This window comes from Plectropomus leopardus, chromosome 15 (genome assembly GCF_008729295.1).
Source record: "Plectropomus leopardus isolate mb chromosome 15, YSFRI_Pleo_2.0, whole genome shotgun sequence".
Lineage (NCBI taxonomy): Eukaryota > Metazoa > Chordata > Actinopteri > Perciformes > Serranidae > Plectropomus > Plectropomus leopardus.
Genome location: NC_056477.1, coordinates 3,349,289 through 3,368,074, shown reverse-complemented (window position 1 = coordinate 3,368,074; position 18,786 = coordinate 3,349,289). Strand labels below are relative to the sequence as shown.

Genomic DNA, 18,786 nt, shown 5'->3' with positions numbered 1-18,786 from the left:
AACTCTGACACCATCTAGTGGCAGTGGAGATAATTGCAAGTGTGAGCACACCACGTAAGGATCGAGCTTTTTAGTTTGACATCTTTTCCAACTGAAAATTTATTTTCTCAAGCTAAACATACACAGTGTGTGTATATGTGCAGGTAAATATGCTGTGGATGATTTTTGGTTGAGTTGTCCTTTTCAACTTTTGGTGTTTCTCCTGCCCCAATAAAATATGCATCAACAAGCAAAACATTAACCAGTGCTGATTTATTACAAATTTATAAGTGGCAATACATCCTTTAACTTATTAACTTTTTGCTTAAATGTATTACTATGAAGTAAATGTTGTTTGCACCATGTAATTACTATATAACAATGACAACATCAGTGTGTAGACTGGTTCTGTATGAACTACATTTTAGTATGCAATTCTGTCTGCATCTGAGTACGTGAGTCTACCATTGTCAAACTAAAACAGTAAGAGGACAGCACCTTTGTGTTCCTAGTTGCTCCTGTATCAGTAGTTATCACCAGAATATCAGAGCTTGGACCTCTCGCCTCAGAGACAGATTTTACTCCCAGGTGGTCAGATTTCTACACAATAGCACTAAATGACTGTAGGATTATTAATGTTTTATTATAAGCTGCTATTGCTTTAATTGTATTCTGCGATTGCTTTAGCTTTAGCTATATGCTGCTATTTTTATTCTCAGGTTAAGTATTTTTATTGACTGTACTATTTATAGATTTTAAGGGTTGAGAGAGAGCCTGCGCAAATGGGCCTTCCTTGGTCGCTGTAGCAGCTTCAGTTGATTCAGTAGATTATTCATGCTGCAACAAACGTGTTGCACAACTTCGCCCGTCTGTAATTATCTTGCCTATACTTAATAAAGTAATATATACATGATGCTATTCATGTGCTGTTTCTAGGAAAATGAAAAGGGACATGGTTGTCTTTGTGACCGTGGAGCCATCAATAATTTATCAATAATACCACTGAAGAACCTGAGCTCTCATCTCATCGCACTGTCACAATAGATTCTTACGCACAGTCTTTGACTTGAACCACTAACAAGCAGATAAACATACCGGCATGATCTGCTGCAGGTCGTCCAGGGTGGCGGTCGCCATGCCGATGAGGGCATTTTGGTCACATGGCACAGTAGGTGGAGTGAGGAGCTTCCTGTTACGGTGGACACAAAATCAGCGTGAAAATAAATAAACAATAAGTAAAAAACAGGAACTAATCTTAAATATAAGTTACTCCAAATTCCTTTAAAATATAGCTCTTGGGGTTGGAACAGAAAAGACAGATTTCTATGACGGTTACGTTTTGCTGCTACCTCGACAGATGTATTATGGAGACTCTTATTGTCTTAATGTAATCATTAAAGATGACACAGCTTTTACAGCCACAGAGAAGTACTGAGATGCAGGATGCATGATTAATAACATTTGTGATTTAAGTAGATGCCTGAAAATCTGAGCTGATGCTTGTCCATGTGATCCTTGCAGCAGTCATTACAGAAAACACTGTCAAGATATGACACAGACACAGAAACACACACACACACGTGCGCGCACACACACACACATACCTGTAACAGTAGAGGGGGAAATGGATGTCCAGAGCAATACTGTTGTAAACTGCTAAGCCCATCAGCTGATAACACAGCAGGTTAAGGAAGAAGAAACTATTGACAGAGCAAACACACACACACACCAACACACACACCAACACACACACACACACACACACACACACACACACACACACACACACACACACACACACACTGTAAATGTAACATATTTCCACAATAAACTTACTAGGGCAATGATACACTGTGTTCTTAACTCTGTTTGCATTTACTGTATCCTTTAGTGTCTATGTCAACTCATTACCTTAAATACACAGTGAGACAAGACAAAATCATTAATTCATGCCTTTTTAGAATCACTGGGAGTGTATAGCAGCCTCCAGCAGTCCCATAAACTAACCTTCACGATTCAGATGTTCAAAAACCTGATAGAAGAAGTTGTCTGAGGCTGAGGCTGGCTGAACAGAAGCTAACACAGGTTCTTTATAAAAACATGAAGCTGAAAATCCAACACAGATGAACAAATGAATTTCAGAACATCGATAACAGACGGACAGAAAACAGCTGGAGTGAGGACACGTCTCCTCTACTGGTGTTCAGTCTGAAACTCGCTGTGTAGAATCTGACCTCATGGTTCATTTAACAGACTGTGTGTGTGTGTGTGTGTGTTAACTGGAAAAAAGACCAGCCAGTCTTTTTTTGTAGCATAAAGAGTTTAATGTAGGGTAAATGACTTCATTGTGCTACTTTAATGTGTGTGTGTGCATGTGTGTGTGTGTGTTTGAGTTCATGTACTAAATGTCCCATCCACCTGCAGTCATTTTTTCAAGTCTAAGGGGTGGTGGCCTACACACACACACACACACGCACGCACGCACGCACACACACGCACACACACAAAAAGTATTCACAGCTGCCACATGTGGTGACCATCTGTGGAGTAATTGTGTGTGTAGGTCGAGTGTGTGTGTCTGTGAACTGAAAACTACTGATTACAGGTAGGTGACACACATACACACCCAAATAAACAAATATTCAGCGCACACACACACAGACGCCAGCATGAAAATAAACAGAAACTGTACTATTACCGCAACCACACACACACACACACACACACACACACACACACACACACACACACACACACACACACACACACACACACACACAATATCAAAGCGAGTGTAACAGAAAAGCATTTAGAGGCCCTCGTTCATATATCTTCACTTTATGGGACAGACATGAATAAAGCTCTCTCTCTCTCTTTATCTCTCCATTCATGCCCGCTCTGTTTCACATTATCTCTCCGTCTGTTTTTCAACCCACTTCCTTCTATTTGCCAGACTGTTTTTTAAACTTGGTGTTACTTAACTGGTGCAACAGCAAATCAAGCCACAACACAAAAACAGTGAAAAACAGATTCTACAACAATATTCTGCAAAAACAAACTGCAAAAAACCCTCAGGAAACAGAGAAATGTCCACTTTAAGACTTCTATCAAGCGGATTTTAATTACATTAGCAAAAGCCAGCTGACAGAGTAACCTAGAGTTTCCAGTGCGTTGAAGTTGTGCACTTTCCCCACTATGCCCAGCCAGTAACATAAACTTAGAGAAAAAAAAGGACTGTGCACACATATTGGCCTCCTTACACGGTGCTGTGCAGAGCCTCACCTGATTCACAGTTAGCAAGACGTCATGATTGATAAGGCTGCACGATATAAAATTTAAAAAAAATTTGACAGACATTGCGTTATAAGTTGTGATTTCAGTCAGAATTTTTTTATTGGAAAAAAGATTTGATATATTTTTTTCTGGGTCTGTAGCTAAAAAGCCTTTTGTCTGAAGTATATTTGTATGCCACGGCATCTCTGTCACACATTAATGCTTTATTTAAATGGTATGCTGCAATGTTTTTTATCTTCATCAGCAATATTGCAGCTTGGGCATATTGGATATCATTTCTATTAATTGTGCGGTCCTAACGACTGCAACTTTGGTGCGGCTTTTTGGCCCCCAAACGTTGGTGTTTTGGTGACCCATGACTTTTTTCCAAAAGCTTCTTTGTTCCCAATTGAGTGTGTATTTTTTGTGTCCTGATGCTGATTTTCCAGCGGCGATAGTGCCATGAATAACGATTGTTTTCTCTGGTCATTGCTGTGTTTCCTGGTGGGATAGTGCAACAAATTGTGGTTGTTTTTTTAACGAGACACTGCTGCTTTTCCAATGGGGACGATGCCTCCTAAACTGGTTATATGAAGCCAAAACTTGATCTTTTCCTAATCATAAGCAAGTGTTTTTTATGCCTAAACTTCACTGCATGTCCACCACAGGTTTGCTGAAACATAAAGTTTCAGTGTATCTGCTACATAATAGCACGCAAATTCAATGTTTGCCAAATCTTACACTGCAACAATTTTTCAGGCAACTGGGCTGAAATAATACCCAAGCGCAGGAATACTGTTTACATTACACAAAGAGCGGGGAAACACGGCAGTTGCACCGCCTCAATCTCGTCTCTTTACTGTCTTTCTCTCTTTATGTCCCACTTTGTTTCTGTTCCTCACTGCTTTCTCATCAGTGTTTGTTCCATTTTGTTTACATCTGTTTATACTCTATCTTTCCATCTCACCCCCACTGCACCTCTTTCTTTCTGCTTTTCATTTATCCCAATCTCTCTATGTTGGTTTCACTCTCTCTCTCTTTCTCTCTGTTACACATTTTCTCTCCGGCCTCCTCCTCTCTCTACTGTTCCCGCTCAATCTCCATAGTGACACAACGCTACCATGACGACTAAACAGGAACGAGGGAGATTGATAAATTAGCTCTTAGCGTGAGCACATGTGGAACATGCATGGAACACCCATAGAACTCAATGTTCCTGCCTTCAACCACACACATACGCGTGCGCGCACACACACACACACACACACACACACACACACACACACACAATAACCTGGCGAGGAGCATGGAGCTATTAGGTTATATAACCTTTTGACAGTTCCCAGCTGGCTAGTAACTAAGTCTGAAGTGCTGGATCATTCTCTTTACACACACATACTGTATATAAACACACTCTCACAGACACGCACACGCACATCTTCCAAAAATTACATTTTACAGATAGCGTGAACATCAGCGGAGCTACCCTGCAGTATTTAAAACTACAAGAAAAAAGTCATAGGGTCATGTACGAACATTTCACAGAAATATAACAGATAAAGCTACTGCAGAACACTCTGTCCACCTCATTCCTGCTCTGTATCATAATACTGACAAATCAATAGCATGAACATTATCAATAACAGCTGCTGACCAGTGGCTCAGGGCCACCAGAAAGTCACGTCAGAACGGGAAACTTAAGAGCTCACTGTTTTGACCAAACCTTAAATAAGATTGTGAGTGTGTTTAGACTGGATGCAAAGAGAATTTGAGGGGTGGTGTTAAAGCAGAAAGTCAGAGGAAAGATGCACAAGAAAACAGGTTTGCTGTAGGTGGGGCTCAGCGTGAAGACTTGTTCATGTGAGTTAAAAATGATTCAAATAAAAAAGAAAAAAAATACCCTAATCACCACCATGAGTACTAAGTTTGGAGTACCAGCATGTTTGATTTCTTGCCAGCTGACAACCATTTCTTACTGCTCTGTATTGCCACTTCTTAATGAGTGTAGGTACACACTGTGTAGTTATTCTAAGTGTTGGCCAAAATAGGCTCATTTCCTGCGCGAACTACCTACAAGTGGAGGAAAAAATGTACATCTTTCTGAGGTCTAATATGTGCTCTTTGGTCCGAAAGCTGCTGGACACAATTCTGTCTCTAAGAAATTACATATGCATATTATCTATACTGAACAGCAAAAATGTTTTGAAAGAAACATAATGATATCAGACTATTATTAACACAGTGTGGAAACATTGTTAACAAATCTGGTATGTCATTACGTTTTGTTGAATGCATCAGAAAAATGTTTTCCATATAATATCTGCTTGTAGCAACAAAGCATTAATACAACTGATACTGAAAAAGTCAAATGAGTTGACACCAAGCCGCAATTAACAAGACTGAAAAATGAAGCCAACGTAAAGTGCCAAAATGCAGTTCCTCTAATGGCCACTTGAGGCTGGCTGTGAGTTAATTCTGTTTTTGTTTTTTACTTTTATATTTTTGTGATTGTTTTCAGGTAATTTTTCTTACAACTTCTTACTTAGCCCAGCTTCAGGGCAGAAATAAACATGTTTAATGCCTGGTCTCTATAGCTAATGTCAACACACGACAACTGCGCAGGGGGTGAATTTTTGAATAACTCACCAGTTTACATTTTGTTAAGGTGTAATAAAATGGTGCAATGTGTAAACAGTGTAATGTTTCAGTCAGATCCAACTTTCAGCTTCCAGTCAGATCCACCCCTAACTCTTCAACAATTCTTGCTCAAATATGGACACATCTGGCTCCAAAAAACAAGGTGGCAACTGTTAAAATGCTAGACTCAAGGCCTCAAAATGGCAATACACAAACCAATGGGTGATGTGACAGTAAATCCATCATTCATACAGTTTATGCTTGAAACATGACATATAATACTTCATCGACATTTAAACAAAATCACAACCTTCCGCAACCTTAACCAAATTGTTTCTGTCGCCTAAACCTGACAACATGCAGGATTCAGGACATGAATCCACCTCTGGTGTCTACGTCCCTTGCCTTGTATGCCCACCAACCTCTCAAGCCAACTCCCTGTGACTTCTGTGAAGTACGAAAACTAAATACTTACCTAACTTGCCTTTGAACATAACCCAGGTAGTAATTACACAAAATGCAATTGAGAACAAATTAGTAGCATAAAAACATAATTACAAGGACACAAACTTTCTGGATTACAGCTTAGATTTCTGCTCTGAAATCGCCCCTCCATCTTGAGAGAGTTAGTGCACATTAATTACTGTCAGTATTTTGTGTTACAGATGAGCAGTTTATATCATTAATGCAACAGAAATTGCATGTCATTCACCACCTCCAAGTCACAGTACTGCAATTGTTTATATTTTTTAAAAAAATATGTCAACTATAGTTACAAGTATAAAGCAAAGAGAAACTAGAGAAACATGAAAAATTAGCCACAGTCCTGGTAAGATTTGTCTGTCTCGCAGCTGAAAAACTCTAAGTTGGCTGGTGTTGTTGTCCAAACATCTGTGCAGTCGGTGCATTGGCAGTTCAAAACATGACTACAAAAACACTCCAGAAAAATCTCCCTGCACATTTGATCTGCATGCACCTAAAAGACTAGAGCACTGCTCGCTGCATCTGAGGCCTACAGTGTTTATTAGCTTTAAAAAAACGTTACCGGTAATCTTTTATAATACTCAGCTGAGTGCTCAAATTTTATTGAAGCATTTGTTATGTAAGAGCATGTGGGTGTGAAATCATTGCGGCTGTCTTGTTCTGGAGAAATGTTTCAGTGTGAAATCCTGTCGGTTTTATTTTATATTCTGTGCCGGAAAAAAAAGACTTATTTATTTGAGATATATGTGAATAGTGAGCAGATTTACAGCCTAAAAACACACATTATAGTATCTCTTTTCCCTCTGTGGTTTAAAATAGGCGAGTGTTTAAGTATGTAAGGGGGAGGAGTAAAAGAGAATAGTGAGAATGTATGTGTTTGCAAGTGTGTGTAGTTGTGCCCGTCTGCACATTAGCCACAGACAAACAGCTACAACCAGAAGCTGTGAAAACCCTGGAGACCAATGATAATATTAAATATAATGGAGGAACATTAAAATGCTAATGTGGTCTGTTTGTGCAAACACTAAACATGCTACTCCTGCTGGAAAAAAGTCTAAAAATGTAAAATCTAACTGAATTTAAAACCTTAAATTTAAAATTGGATAAAAACACATTCTCCCTTTACTTAACCAAGAATATATCACTCACCTTCCCCTACAAACATGCATTACATGCCACACACTATAACCAGTGAGCCCATAACCTGATGTCTTTTATTTCTTTGATAAAGGATACAGTCCCAACCAACTGGAACTCAGAATAGTTGTCGCACTTCCAACTGCTGAACCAATGGCAGCGCGAGTCCTTCATGTAGGTGAACATTCCTGAAAAGAATAATTATTCAAAAATTAGCTTTTCTGGTGGCTAATAAATCAATAAAGTCGAAATGAACAATAACTTGATGGATTGACAAGGGACAGAGGGGTGGGGAAGAAGGATGGAGACAAAGAGGAAAAATGAAAATAAAGAAATAAAGACTCATGAGACAACAGGACATTAACAAGGTGTCTACAGGTATTAGACACTTAAATTAAATGTTTTTAAGGACTTTTTTTAAAGGTTAATTTTTGCACAAATTTAAGATAGATTTCAGGACAAATCGTCTTTTTCATATTCCAGCTTTCCAGGTACAAAGGTACGTTTATTTGTGGTCCCGTAAAAAGGTAGGTTTTATGTAGGAACATTTTGCCAACTGATAAGTGGGGTTTAAGATTTGTAGTATCAGACGGATAAATTCAATAAGATCACTTTTGTGGAAATTATGAGCTCAAACTGAAATGTAAGACTTGATTTACTATTGACTATTGAGGCCCAATATTTACATATTTTAATTGAAGACCTTGTAAGACCTTTTAAGAACCTGCTGACTCCCTGATTAAGGAAAGAAGGAGTGAAATCTGTCTCTTTAAGCTGCTAAATGCTCCACTAAGTTCACCAGCTAGTCTTTCACTGTGTTTGTCTGCTGAACAGGCAGAGTAGCGTGGCTTTTCTCAGCTATTTCTCTGAAAACGACACAGTGAGAGCAGTGAGACTGAACCAGAACAGTAGAGTTGTGGGCGTGACAGATAAACAATGAGCTGAAACTCATTATAAAGCTCCGTAGGGCCGGACGGAGCTGCAGATTCAGCTGATCATTATCTGGAGGTTCATTAGTAGGAGTGACCCCTTTTCACAATTGATACTTTATTATGAAAATATCAGTTATAGCTGCTTTTAAGAGAGAAGTTTTCACAAGAAGAATTACTAAAAAAAAATCAAGCAGTTCGACTAAAACCGATTGAAGAAACACACATTATCACATTGCATTCTGATTGGTAAATAAAGCTATTACAAATTGTGACAGTGCTGAATAACAGGCCTCTCTTTCTACTTTAATAACACAGAAATCTGCATGCTGTATATTTCCTCTCTGCTGAGCAGTACATCACTTGTCAAAGGTCGTTTCAGAGCGATAAAAAGGACAATGAGCAGGTAGTTTAGTAGAATAAATTCGACAAAATTGTGAAGCGCTGAAGCTTTTCCAGCTCTGACTGAGAGAAACAGCAGCAGTCTGTTCTGAGTGGAGACACACATCTGGACCACTCACATCTCTGAACACCAGAAACTGACACCGCTTCACGCATAAAAGAGCCTGTGTGTGTGTGTGTGTGTGTGTGTGTGTGTGTGTGTACACCTGCCTGTGTGCAGCTGAGTACGTGCTTCCGTGTGTGTGTCTGTGTGTGTGAGGCAGAGTCGGGGCTTTCCCTGTGCTGCTAATGAGGGGAACACAGCTTTCATTGAGTGTGTTGCTTTGGGCCGACGTCCCCTGGCACCAAAAACACAGACGACCGCGGAAAGATGGAAAGACGATGGAAAGAACAACTCGACCAGAGGAGAGAGAGAGAGAGAGAGACAGAGAGAGAGAGAGAGAGAGAGAGAGAGAGACAGAGAGAGAGAGAGAGAGAGACACACACACACACACACACAAATATAGAAAGTGAGCAAAAGAGAGAGAGAGGAGACGAGGCAGATGCAGACCTATTTTTTTTATGCAAACTCCGATGTAGTGAACAGAATGTACTAAATCAAAACAGCAAATCTTGGAGAAAATTCTAGATCAATATTGTAAAAAGCTGATTTTTTTCTTCACATAACATGAGACTATTTCTTGTGGTCAAAAGAAATACTGGAGCAACAGTGACGGAAACACTTGTTGAATGAAAAAAGGGAGAAATGATTTACTCGAATTTCACATCAGTTCAATTTGGATTTGGAATAAAATAACATCTGTAAACCACCAACTCCCAGTCACGTATGCATTATGACTCGACTGATGGACATTAGTTGGTGCCTCAGATTGTGTCTAAAGTGAAGAACGACAGCAGCAGTTGTTAAAAATAAATAAATGATTTCTTTCAAAAAAATGGGAGGAAGGCAACACATTTTTGGTTTCTGCCTTCTCATGGGATATTGATGTCAGAAGAAAAGAAAAGAAAAAAAAACAGAATACCAGTTTTATCCTTTAACAAAGGTCATGTTTAGGTGTAAACATGTCTGGACAACCAGGATATAATGAACTTCAGAAGTGATCCAGTGAAGCAAAAATGTATCAAAACTTCCAGAGTTTAACCGACTCCTGCAACATGATCGGTTTTTCCGCTATTGAGATGTACGTTTTAATAAAATCCAAACAATCAAACTCTACTTCAGGCAGATCTTTGGACCTATGAGGAGGTGACATTGCAACACAAAGTAATATATTATATTATTTTTGGAAAGTGGCCTGTTTGGAACATGCTGAACATATGGATCAATAAGAGAAAAAGTGGATTGTGCTGCAGGAGCCATTTGAGAATTTTCTGTGGAAATTTTGCTGCTTTTTGTAATGCTTTTATGTCTCTGTAAACCAGTCAAGTTGTATTTACGGTTTACATTATGATGTGACTGGAAAGTTGGCCTTTGATCTTTTGCATATTAAATGTAATCACTTGATCAATGTATCCTATTACACATTTGTGTGAAATGTTGTCATAATAAGCATATTAGTTCTTGAGTTATGGCCAAATACATATTTTATAAGGTCACAATGACTTTGACCTATGACCATAGGTGTAGATTTTAGGGGGGATGCAAGACACATGTTACCATCAATATGTAGTGCATGTGCATTAGCAGAAGCAGGAGACTTTTATTGTCACAAAATTAAAGATATTTAAACCACAAAATGTGCAGAAAAGACACAAATTGGTGCATAAAAAGTCCCCAGATTGCAGGAAATTAAGTATTTGATGCTCATACACTGCTCTATACATTCTTTAGATATCACATTCACTAGGATGAAATGTACAGACGTATCGACAACCCAGAAACATTACTTTGCCACAGCTGTTGTTGTTGCAAGGATACTTTCTGACACTACTGGGGGAAAATTCGATCATGTAAAAGACCAATTTTTGGGGGACTGTTCCTTTATATTGGCTTGATTGGAGAGGATCAAAGACAAAAGATTTTATTAAAGGATGAGAGAAGATGTGAAGAAGCAAAAGAGACGAGGGCGCACAAACAAAGTGACACAGAGACATGGAGATAATTAGAGTCAGGCAGTCATAAAGACAGGAGAGTAAACTCAAAAGAGAAACAGACAGAGAGACGAGGACAGTCATAACACAAGCTGCTTCAGTTTGTTGCAGAGTTTCCAAAACCAACACTGACCGCTTTTCTCAGCCATCTGACACTTATTCCTGCTGCAGTTCCACCGACCTGAAATCTCACAGCGCTGGTCCACTGCGACCTCCATCTAATAAAACTTTACTTCCCATTTTGATCCAATAAAATTTTCTTTCCACTTGATTTCAATAAAGTAGGGCTTCACTTTCCATTGACTTTGCATCAGACTGGATTTCCCTCCAGACTCTCAGCGTTATCTGTTGTTCTCTGAGAGATCTCATCTTTTCTATTTTCCTTATTCACATTTGAAAGAGACATAAACTATTTAAATTATGGTTATAGTTTATATGATCAATGTCAGCTGAAGCCCGTCTGTGCGACACTGCAGACACACTGATGGCCCACACTCACTGACAACCCAGATTTTGATTTCTGTGAACTGGAAGTGTGTCTCACCGTAGTCTGTGTGGAAGATCTGTCGGACCAGCAGCAGGAACCACTCCTTCGTCAGGCCGCCCATGTCGAGCCCCGCCTCCCCGACAAACGTCACCCGCAGCTTCTTCTTCAGATCACACCTCTTCCTCGTCAACTGTAGAGGGAAGAAGATAAACAGATAAGATTCAACAAAAACAAAAAAAAGTTAACTTTTCATTTAATTGCTGTTTTTTATGCACTGCTGTTAGTTTTTCACTCTCTCATATGACAGAGGTTTGGAGCCATGCTAAAGAAAAAAAAATAAATAAAAAAGAAAAACTATTTTTTCTCAAAATTGCAAGTTTATTCTCATAATATTTTGACTTCATTCTTAAAATCTACCATTTTTTTTTTAGCTTAAACGGGCCCCTAATCCTTTATTTTACTCTATGTACGTCAATGCTATGATCGTATATTCCTAAACTTCTTCAGACCAAATAACTTAAATAGTGCAGAACCGTCTTCAAAACTGAAGACATCCGGGCTGAATCTCTCTTCCTGATGAAACTAACATTTAACATCACTTAGATTTGCGGGTTTACAGGAGATTTACAGTTTGGTTTAGGTCAGATTGAGCGTCTGAGGTCAACACATGAATGCAGAACTTTAAAGGCTCATCTCCATGAATATTTTCACCGCCCTGTCTGTGTTCCCACACCACAAATTGGCCCGTTTTTTCTCTCAATATAAAACACACAGGAAAAAATATATTTTTGTTTTTGTCATCAAAACCTCTACAGGGCCCTAAAATGTCCAGTTTTCAGTGAGATAAGTGCCTTCCTTCATTATCTTTGCACAATGCTTCAGTGGAGGATGCACGCAAACACAGGAAAATAAATGCAGATATTCTGTAATTAAACAGCAAATGATGTATATTTGGTTTGGTCATAAATTAGTTTGGCACTGGACCGAATGATACATGCAAACCTTTCTGTGATTATAGAGGCCCATAAAATGGAGCCTTTCAAGTGTTAACAGCATTTCATGTGACTCTAAGAATCAAACAAGCTAATTTGTTTCTCCTGTTGGGAGGGGAGTTTGAAATAGAGAAGAAAAACATACGTTCATGTTTGTACAAGTATAAAACAACCATGCAAACATCTCACTGGAACAAAGAAATAACACCTGTGCACATTCACTTACGTTCACCTCGAGAGACAGGATTAACTCCCAGGTGTTGTTGTACATGAAATAATGAATCCTCTGCGGAGGAAAAATGACTCTTCTTCTCAAGCTAGTTAATTACTTTCTTACGTTGTGATACCTTGTTATGTATTCCTGCTTTTATGAGTATTTTGGATTAAAAACATCCTCAGCAGATGTGAGAGAGTGTATGTGTGTGTGTACTAACCTCATCCAGTGAGTCGCTGAGGAGTTGTGCTCGTCGTACTTTAATGTTGAGAAACAGAAGGTTCATGTCCACTCTCTGCCTGCGAGAAACCTTGCTGACCAGGCTTTGCTGTAAAACACACAAACACACACGATTAAAGTGTGCTGCATTTGTTGTTTGTGTACATCTTAACATCCTACCTGCTTTCTAGTTTTCACGTCTGTGTTAAGCTGAGCAAACACTGCACGACTTGACCAGTTTTTTGAGTCAAAGGACACATGAGAGGTGTGACATTTAACACACAAGTGTCTGCTTCTAGCATGAGAACTGTACTTTGAGAGGACCTCAGAATTAGCAAGTAAAGTTATTCCCCAAAACACTGTTTAAGAGTTAAGGCTGGGATTTACTTTAGGGTGAGGATAAACTTGCATGTATTATTTATATGACAAGCAAAGTACAAAGATGTTTATGTGTGTGTGTGTGTGTGTGTGTGTGTGTGTGTGTGTGTGTCTCACCCTGGCCTGGCTGATCATCTGTTGCTCAGAGTCTTTCTGGATGATTGCTTTCTTCACCACAGTCGAAAGGATGAAGGGAAACTGACAGAAGGAAAACCTGACATATGACGACATGATATACGAAAGTTAATAACCCTGAAAAGATATTTTAAGGTTTTGCTATTACCAGTTAAAACTATATGTATATATATATTTTTTAAAAGCAAAGACACTTCATTCTTGACCAACTCTTGAGTGTTTTTAAAATCATAGATAGGCTCTGAGAGGTACACAGCATAATCCCCCCGAAGCAGCCGGCGACTTTTAGATCCGATCGTTTGAACTGTAAACTCTGGATCCATTTCTTTTATCAGACGTTAACGAGCTGTGACGCAGCGTGAAACAGACTTCACGGCTTCTGAAAGCGTTTCCACAATTGTGGACAAACTGCAGCTGTGGGAATGTTATTTTGCCGTTGCTCAGGGGGAGATACTCCATCTGACTTCCAGGAATCTTCGGAAGGAGCTCACATCGATCTTGGTCATGGGTAGTGAGTCAAGTTAATGTGTTGTCACATCTGTTAGCATTTCTGCTCTTTATTAGCAGGCGAGAGCAGAGACACTTTCCCTGGGAAAAGTCTCCACTCCCCGTCTATTCCATTCCCCGGACACTTAAAATCCATTTCTTATTAACTAGTAGTGAGTCAGTGTTTCTCTGTTTCCTTGAACATTTCATAAAAGCAACAAATCTATTATACAGCCTGCAGACACATTTTTCTAACAAAAAATAAACTCTATTTCCATCAATGACACGATTTGGTTTTAGTTTACCAGATGTGAGCGTTATTTTGGATACATAAGAGCATTTTAACCCTTTAACACCTGAATCAACATCAGTTTTCTTGTGCTGCGTTCAGACGTCTTTCACAAACTTTGAACTTCTGAAACTTGAGACGATTGGTCTGATTTATTTTGAAAACATCATGGAAGACAAAGCAATGAGTAACTTGAAAAGACATGCCCCACACATTGAAAAAAAAATTTAAAAAGTAAACAAAATGAACAAAATTAGCTGGGAGAAATGTAAGAATATAAAATATTATTGAAAAACTACAAGAATTACAATTTACAAGAATTACTTATTATTATTCATAAGTATTTATAACTGCATTCATAACTATTTATAACATTTTACTAATTTCATGCTGATTTTTAGGCTGTTTGAAAGGCATGAGAACAATGGCTCACTCAGTGTTTCCCACACATCAGTTTAATGAGGGGAGCCATCACAATATCAATATTTTGTGCCACATGCTGATTTTATATTTTTGGAGCTGGACCGTTTATTAGGAGCACCGTTGGAATATAAATAACATTCGGTTATTCACTGCACCACAGTCTAGTATTGCAGAGTGCACTCTGGGCACAGACGGAGCAGCAGAACACCAGGTGCAGTAAAAGAGAAACTTGACCATTCATTGTGCTGGGTCTGAAAGTTTGATTTAATCTGTGCAGCATGCATGGGGATTATTTAGAATACATTTCTGACCTTTTTGTGTGTTCTTACTCTAAAGGTTTTTGCAATGTTTTACAGACGGAGCTTTTCATTGTTTTGTTTTTTTTCCTCTGCAGCAGTTTGTAACTCGTGGGTTGGATAATTAACCTCCTGATTCTTTCACAGCTGATTAGATCACATCAGTGGATGAGAGGAGCTGTTTGCAGATGTTTTTAAGTGAAAGCAAAGTTTTAGACCCAGCAGAATTAACAATTAAGTTACATTTACAATGTGCCTGATTTTCTGCTGTGATGTCTCTGCCCCAAATGCGCTAAAATAACAGAACGGTATATATATTTCAATAGCGCCCCTAACTAACAGTCCAGCCCCAAAAATCTATTTGTGGCAGCAGATGATATATTTGTGGTGGCTGACTGCAAATAATTGAATGTGTGGGCGACCCCAAAGTCATGAAGACAGTCTGAGAAGTTGTTGAATCTAGCGAAGAGGTCACCAAGCTGGCAACAGTGTATCTGACCTATTTGAGTTGCCGTAGTTCTGCCAGGTCCTGTACTCCTCCATGAAGTCTATGTGCTCCAGCGTGATGTTGTAGAAGTCGGTGAATGGCATGATGGGAGTAGAGGAGACACTGTTGGCTGCATCTGAGGGAAGAGAAACAAAGTCAGCTGTGACGTGTGTGTCATTGTTCTACATACATCAAGTTAAGGTGATCTGAATGTGTGTGCATGTGTGTGTGTGTGTGTGTGTGTGTGTGTGGTGTGTGTGTGTGTGTGTGTGTGTGTGTGTGTGTGTGTGTGTGAGACTCACTGAACAGGCCTAGCACTTTGGTAGCAGAAGGAATCCACCAGGAGCACTTGGCCAGAGGAGGAAGTTCGTCTGGTTCTGCAGGAAACAGACGGGTGGAGATGAACTGCAGGAGGCGCTCTACCAGCTGCCTGAAACGCCTGGCTGACAGCCTGACACACACACACACACACACACACACACACACACACACACACACACACACACACACACACACACTGAGAGTTAATATTGGTGAACATCAGCAGCTTGGCAGAGTCAAAACTGCACAAACTGCACACCGATATTTTTGTCAACACTACCCTAAAATACACACAAAATAGATACTTACACTTCAAGAGGGAAAAATAGCCACAGTTGGATGGAAAAATTGGGTTTTTGGATCTGAGCAGAGCTAAACAGAACTTGTAATTTAAAGCAGCTCTTTGTAAATCATCACCACATACAGGATGCATTCTTCAGTGCTGCTCCAGGCTGAGACGCACAGAAGCTGGCTTACATGTGTAATTTTAGGCTGTGGGTCAAATTATAAAGCTACGAGGTTTGATAAAACTGGCAAGTGTATTATGTTTTCCAAAATAAAGAATTAGCATCTGTATGTTACTTTATAATGTTATTCCTACATTATGGAACATTTTCAACACTCAGTAAAACAGATTTAAATTGTTACTCATTAGATTTATTGTCACACCCAGCAAACATAATTCATTTATTATTGTCAGGTTTATTTGAAATTGCAAAATGAGCCGTAAACTACATAAGTACAATAACATACAAAAGCCACTGACAGTTCTTATTCCATACTGGGTAGCGATGCTATACACAAGCCATACATCTGTCATGGCTAGAATGTAATATGGTAATAGTGTATGTGCAGCATTTTTAAATGTCAAAAAAATGAATTAAAGGGGGAAACAAAAAATGATGAGTAAAAAAGAAGTTTGTTGCTAAAAAGAATGCAACTGCTTCAGTTTTTCAAAATTTGGGGTTTGTACCAAATGACAAGAGAGATTCATCAAAGCTCGAAGCAGTGAGTGATATTTGCACAGCAAAGTGAAGAGAGTGACAGGTCGAGAAAGAGATGACAAATAGACAGAAATAGCTTCAGACAGACAAAGAACACCATGGCAACCTGGCTGCAAACAAACATCAGAGGTTGACAGAAACACACAAACACACATACACATTACCACTTTCACACTTACTCACTTTTTGAGCCAATGAACCAGAAAGTGGTGGTCGGCCTCGGACAGAGCAGCGATCTGCCTCAGCAGGTGAGCGTAGATCACATAGGTGCTGGTGTTTGAATACTGGGGATTCTACACATGCAAACACACACAGACATAATTAAAAATGGTAGTTTTGTCCACCATATCAGCAGTATTAACAACATTTTGTTCACTAAAAACGACAGAAAACACAAGTTCTCAAAGGACGAGAAAGTGAAAGCAAACAGCTTCAATAACACTTTAAAACCTGGGAAAAGATTTCTTGTTCAGGGTTCAGACTCATTTCACATGAATATTCTTTTTGTATTAAAAAAAACTGCTAAAAAGGCAATGAGTAACTTGGCAAGAGATGTCCTACAAATTGCAAGACATTAGGAAAATTACCTCAATTAGTTTTCAACAATAAAAGCTCTATTTAGCATAATAGATAATTATAAAAAAAAGGTAAAAAATGTCCAGAAAATGACATTTATAACAATAATAATAATTTTATCACCCATCGCATCATTATTATTATTATTATTATATTTTCGTTAGTTTAGTTTCTTCTTCATCTTAACTTAAAAAAATCCTCCTATGTTTTTGCAAGAAATAAAGCCAATTTTCTCAGGTTTCATAGGAATAAAATAGTATTTTGTGTGGGAAAAATTGGACTCAGTAAAGGTCATTAACTTATCAAATAATGTTGTCACCACCTGATTCATGACTTTGATGTCATGGGAAAAGAATTTGTCACTTGTCCTTCAAACAGAAAGCGAGAGCGATTCAGCCGTGTTTGGGATCCTCAGGTCAGACTCAAGCTGGATCTAAATGGCTGTTGCGTGTTTTTTCTCGAAAACATGACTCACTTTGACTTTGAGAACATGAAGTTCTGTCTGTTAGATCGTTGTTTGGATGCAATCGGAGTAATAACACATGACATAATAAGCGAGCGGTCCATCCAGTCTCTACAGAGTTTTAAGACACAGATGAGAAGGAGAGAGAAGAGCTGAATGTGGAGCTTTCAGAGCCTATAAAGGAGGGAGAGTCGTCATCAGACAGGAAACCAGCAGTCCTCAACTCCAACATGACCTCACCCAGTCCCAATCTGTGTGTGTGTGTGTGTGTGTGTGTGCGTGTGCGCGCGGTTGTGTTCTCATGAGAGTTGGAAGACGAGGCGAGTCCTCAAAGTAAAATGGGACAAAATCAGACATTCTGCCTGTGTGTGTGTGTGTGTGTGTGTGTGTGTGTGTGTGTGTGTGTGTGTGTGTGTTGATGGAGCGTGGAACCACAGTGGAACTACTGCAGATTCCTGTCTTTATCTGATTCTAATCCTCAAAACCATATATGGAAATCAGACTGAGAGGGAGAGAGGGAGAGAGCAGGAGAGAGATGGAGAAAATCAAACAGGGTGAAAAAGGATAAAAGACGGACTCTACAAACAGAAAAAAAGACAGAAATGGAGGGCATTATAAAAAAAAAAGAGACAGAGAGAGGTACGAGGGGGAGACGTCTGTTCACCAGAGCTGGTGAGAAAAAAAAGATGGAAGAGGAGAAAAAAAGGGTGCTGGAGAAAAAAGAAGGAAAAGAAAGATAAAAAAAAACTGTTGTTCGGTTTAAGTTTCAGTGTTAAATAAGGATACCAGCAAATAAACTGTATGTTCCCATCAAGTATGGAGATCCTGAGCTGACCTGCTGAAGCAGGATCAGGAGGGACCACATTTATGGATCAGTCTACTGAATAAACCTAATCCACTTGTGATCCTGTTTATTGTAACTCTACTCTAACATTGTTGTTATCCAGTATTTTCTAGCATCACATGGAATAAGTAGCATTCCTTGCCTCCCCACCTTTTATTGAGTTCTTTCTTTCTACATATCAAGAAACCTTTGACTCCTTTAATAGTGTTCAATAACGTGTATTGGGTGATCGGATTGCAGT

At 39.1% G+C, this 18,786-nt stretch overlaps 1 protein-coding gene across 3 annotated transcripts in view; it reads right to left on the bottom strand.

Annotated features, from left to right (window-relative positions):
* The window catches only part of hectd2 (HECT domain containing 2), a 54,194-nt gene that overhangs the window by 20,784 nt on the left and 14,624 nt on the right, over nt 1–18,786 (bottom strand). For all 3 annotated transcript variants that reach the window (XR_006106576.1, XM_042502176.1, XM_042502177.1), the window contains exons 8-16: nt 16,846–16,955; nt 15,640–15,788; nt 15,350–15,473; nt 13,339–13,435; nt 12,845–12,952; nt 11,476–11,608; nt 7,609–7,697; nt 1,584–1,648; nt 1,075–1,168 (exon numbers count right to left, since the gene is read on the bottom strand). Coding sequence is in view for 2 of the 3 variants with exons in the window: in XM_042502176.1 (XP_042358110.1) it covers nt 1,075–1,168; nt 1,584–1,648; nt 7,609–7,697; nt 11,476–11,608; nt 12,845–12,952; nt 13,339–13,435; nt 15,350–15,473; nt 15,640–15,788; nt 16,846–16,955 (969 nt within the window). In the remaining variant the exon portion in view is untranslated. The remainder of the gene's footprint in view (nt 1–1,074; nt 1,169–1,583; nt 1,649–7,608; nt 7,698–11,475; nt 11,609–12,844; nt 12,953–13,338; nt 13,436–15,349; nt 15,474–15,639; nt 15,789–16,845; nt 16,956–18,786) is intronic.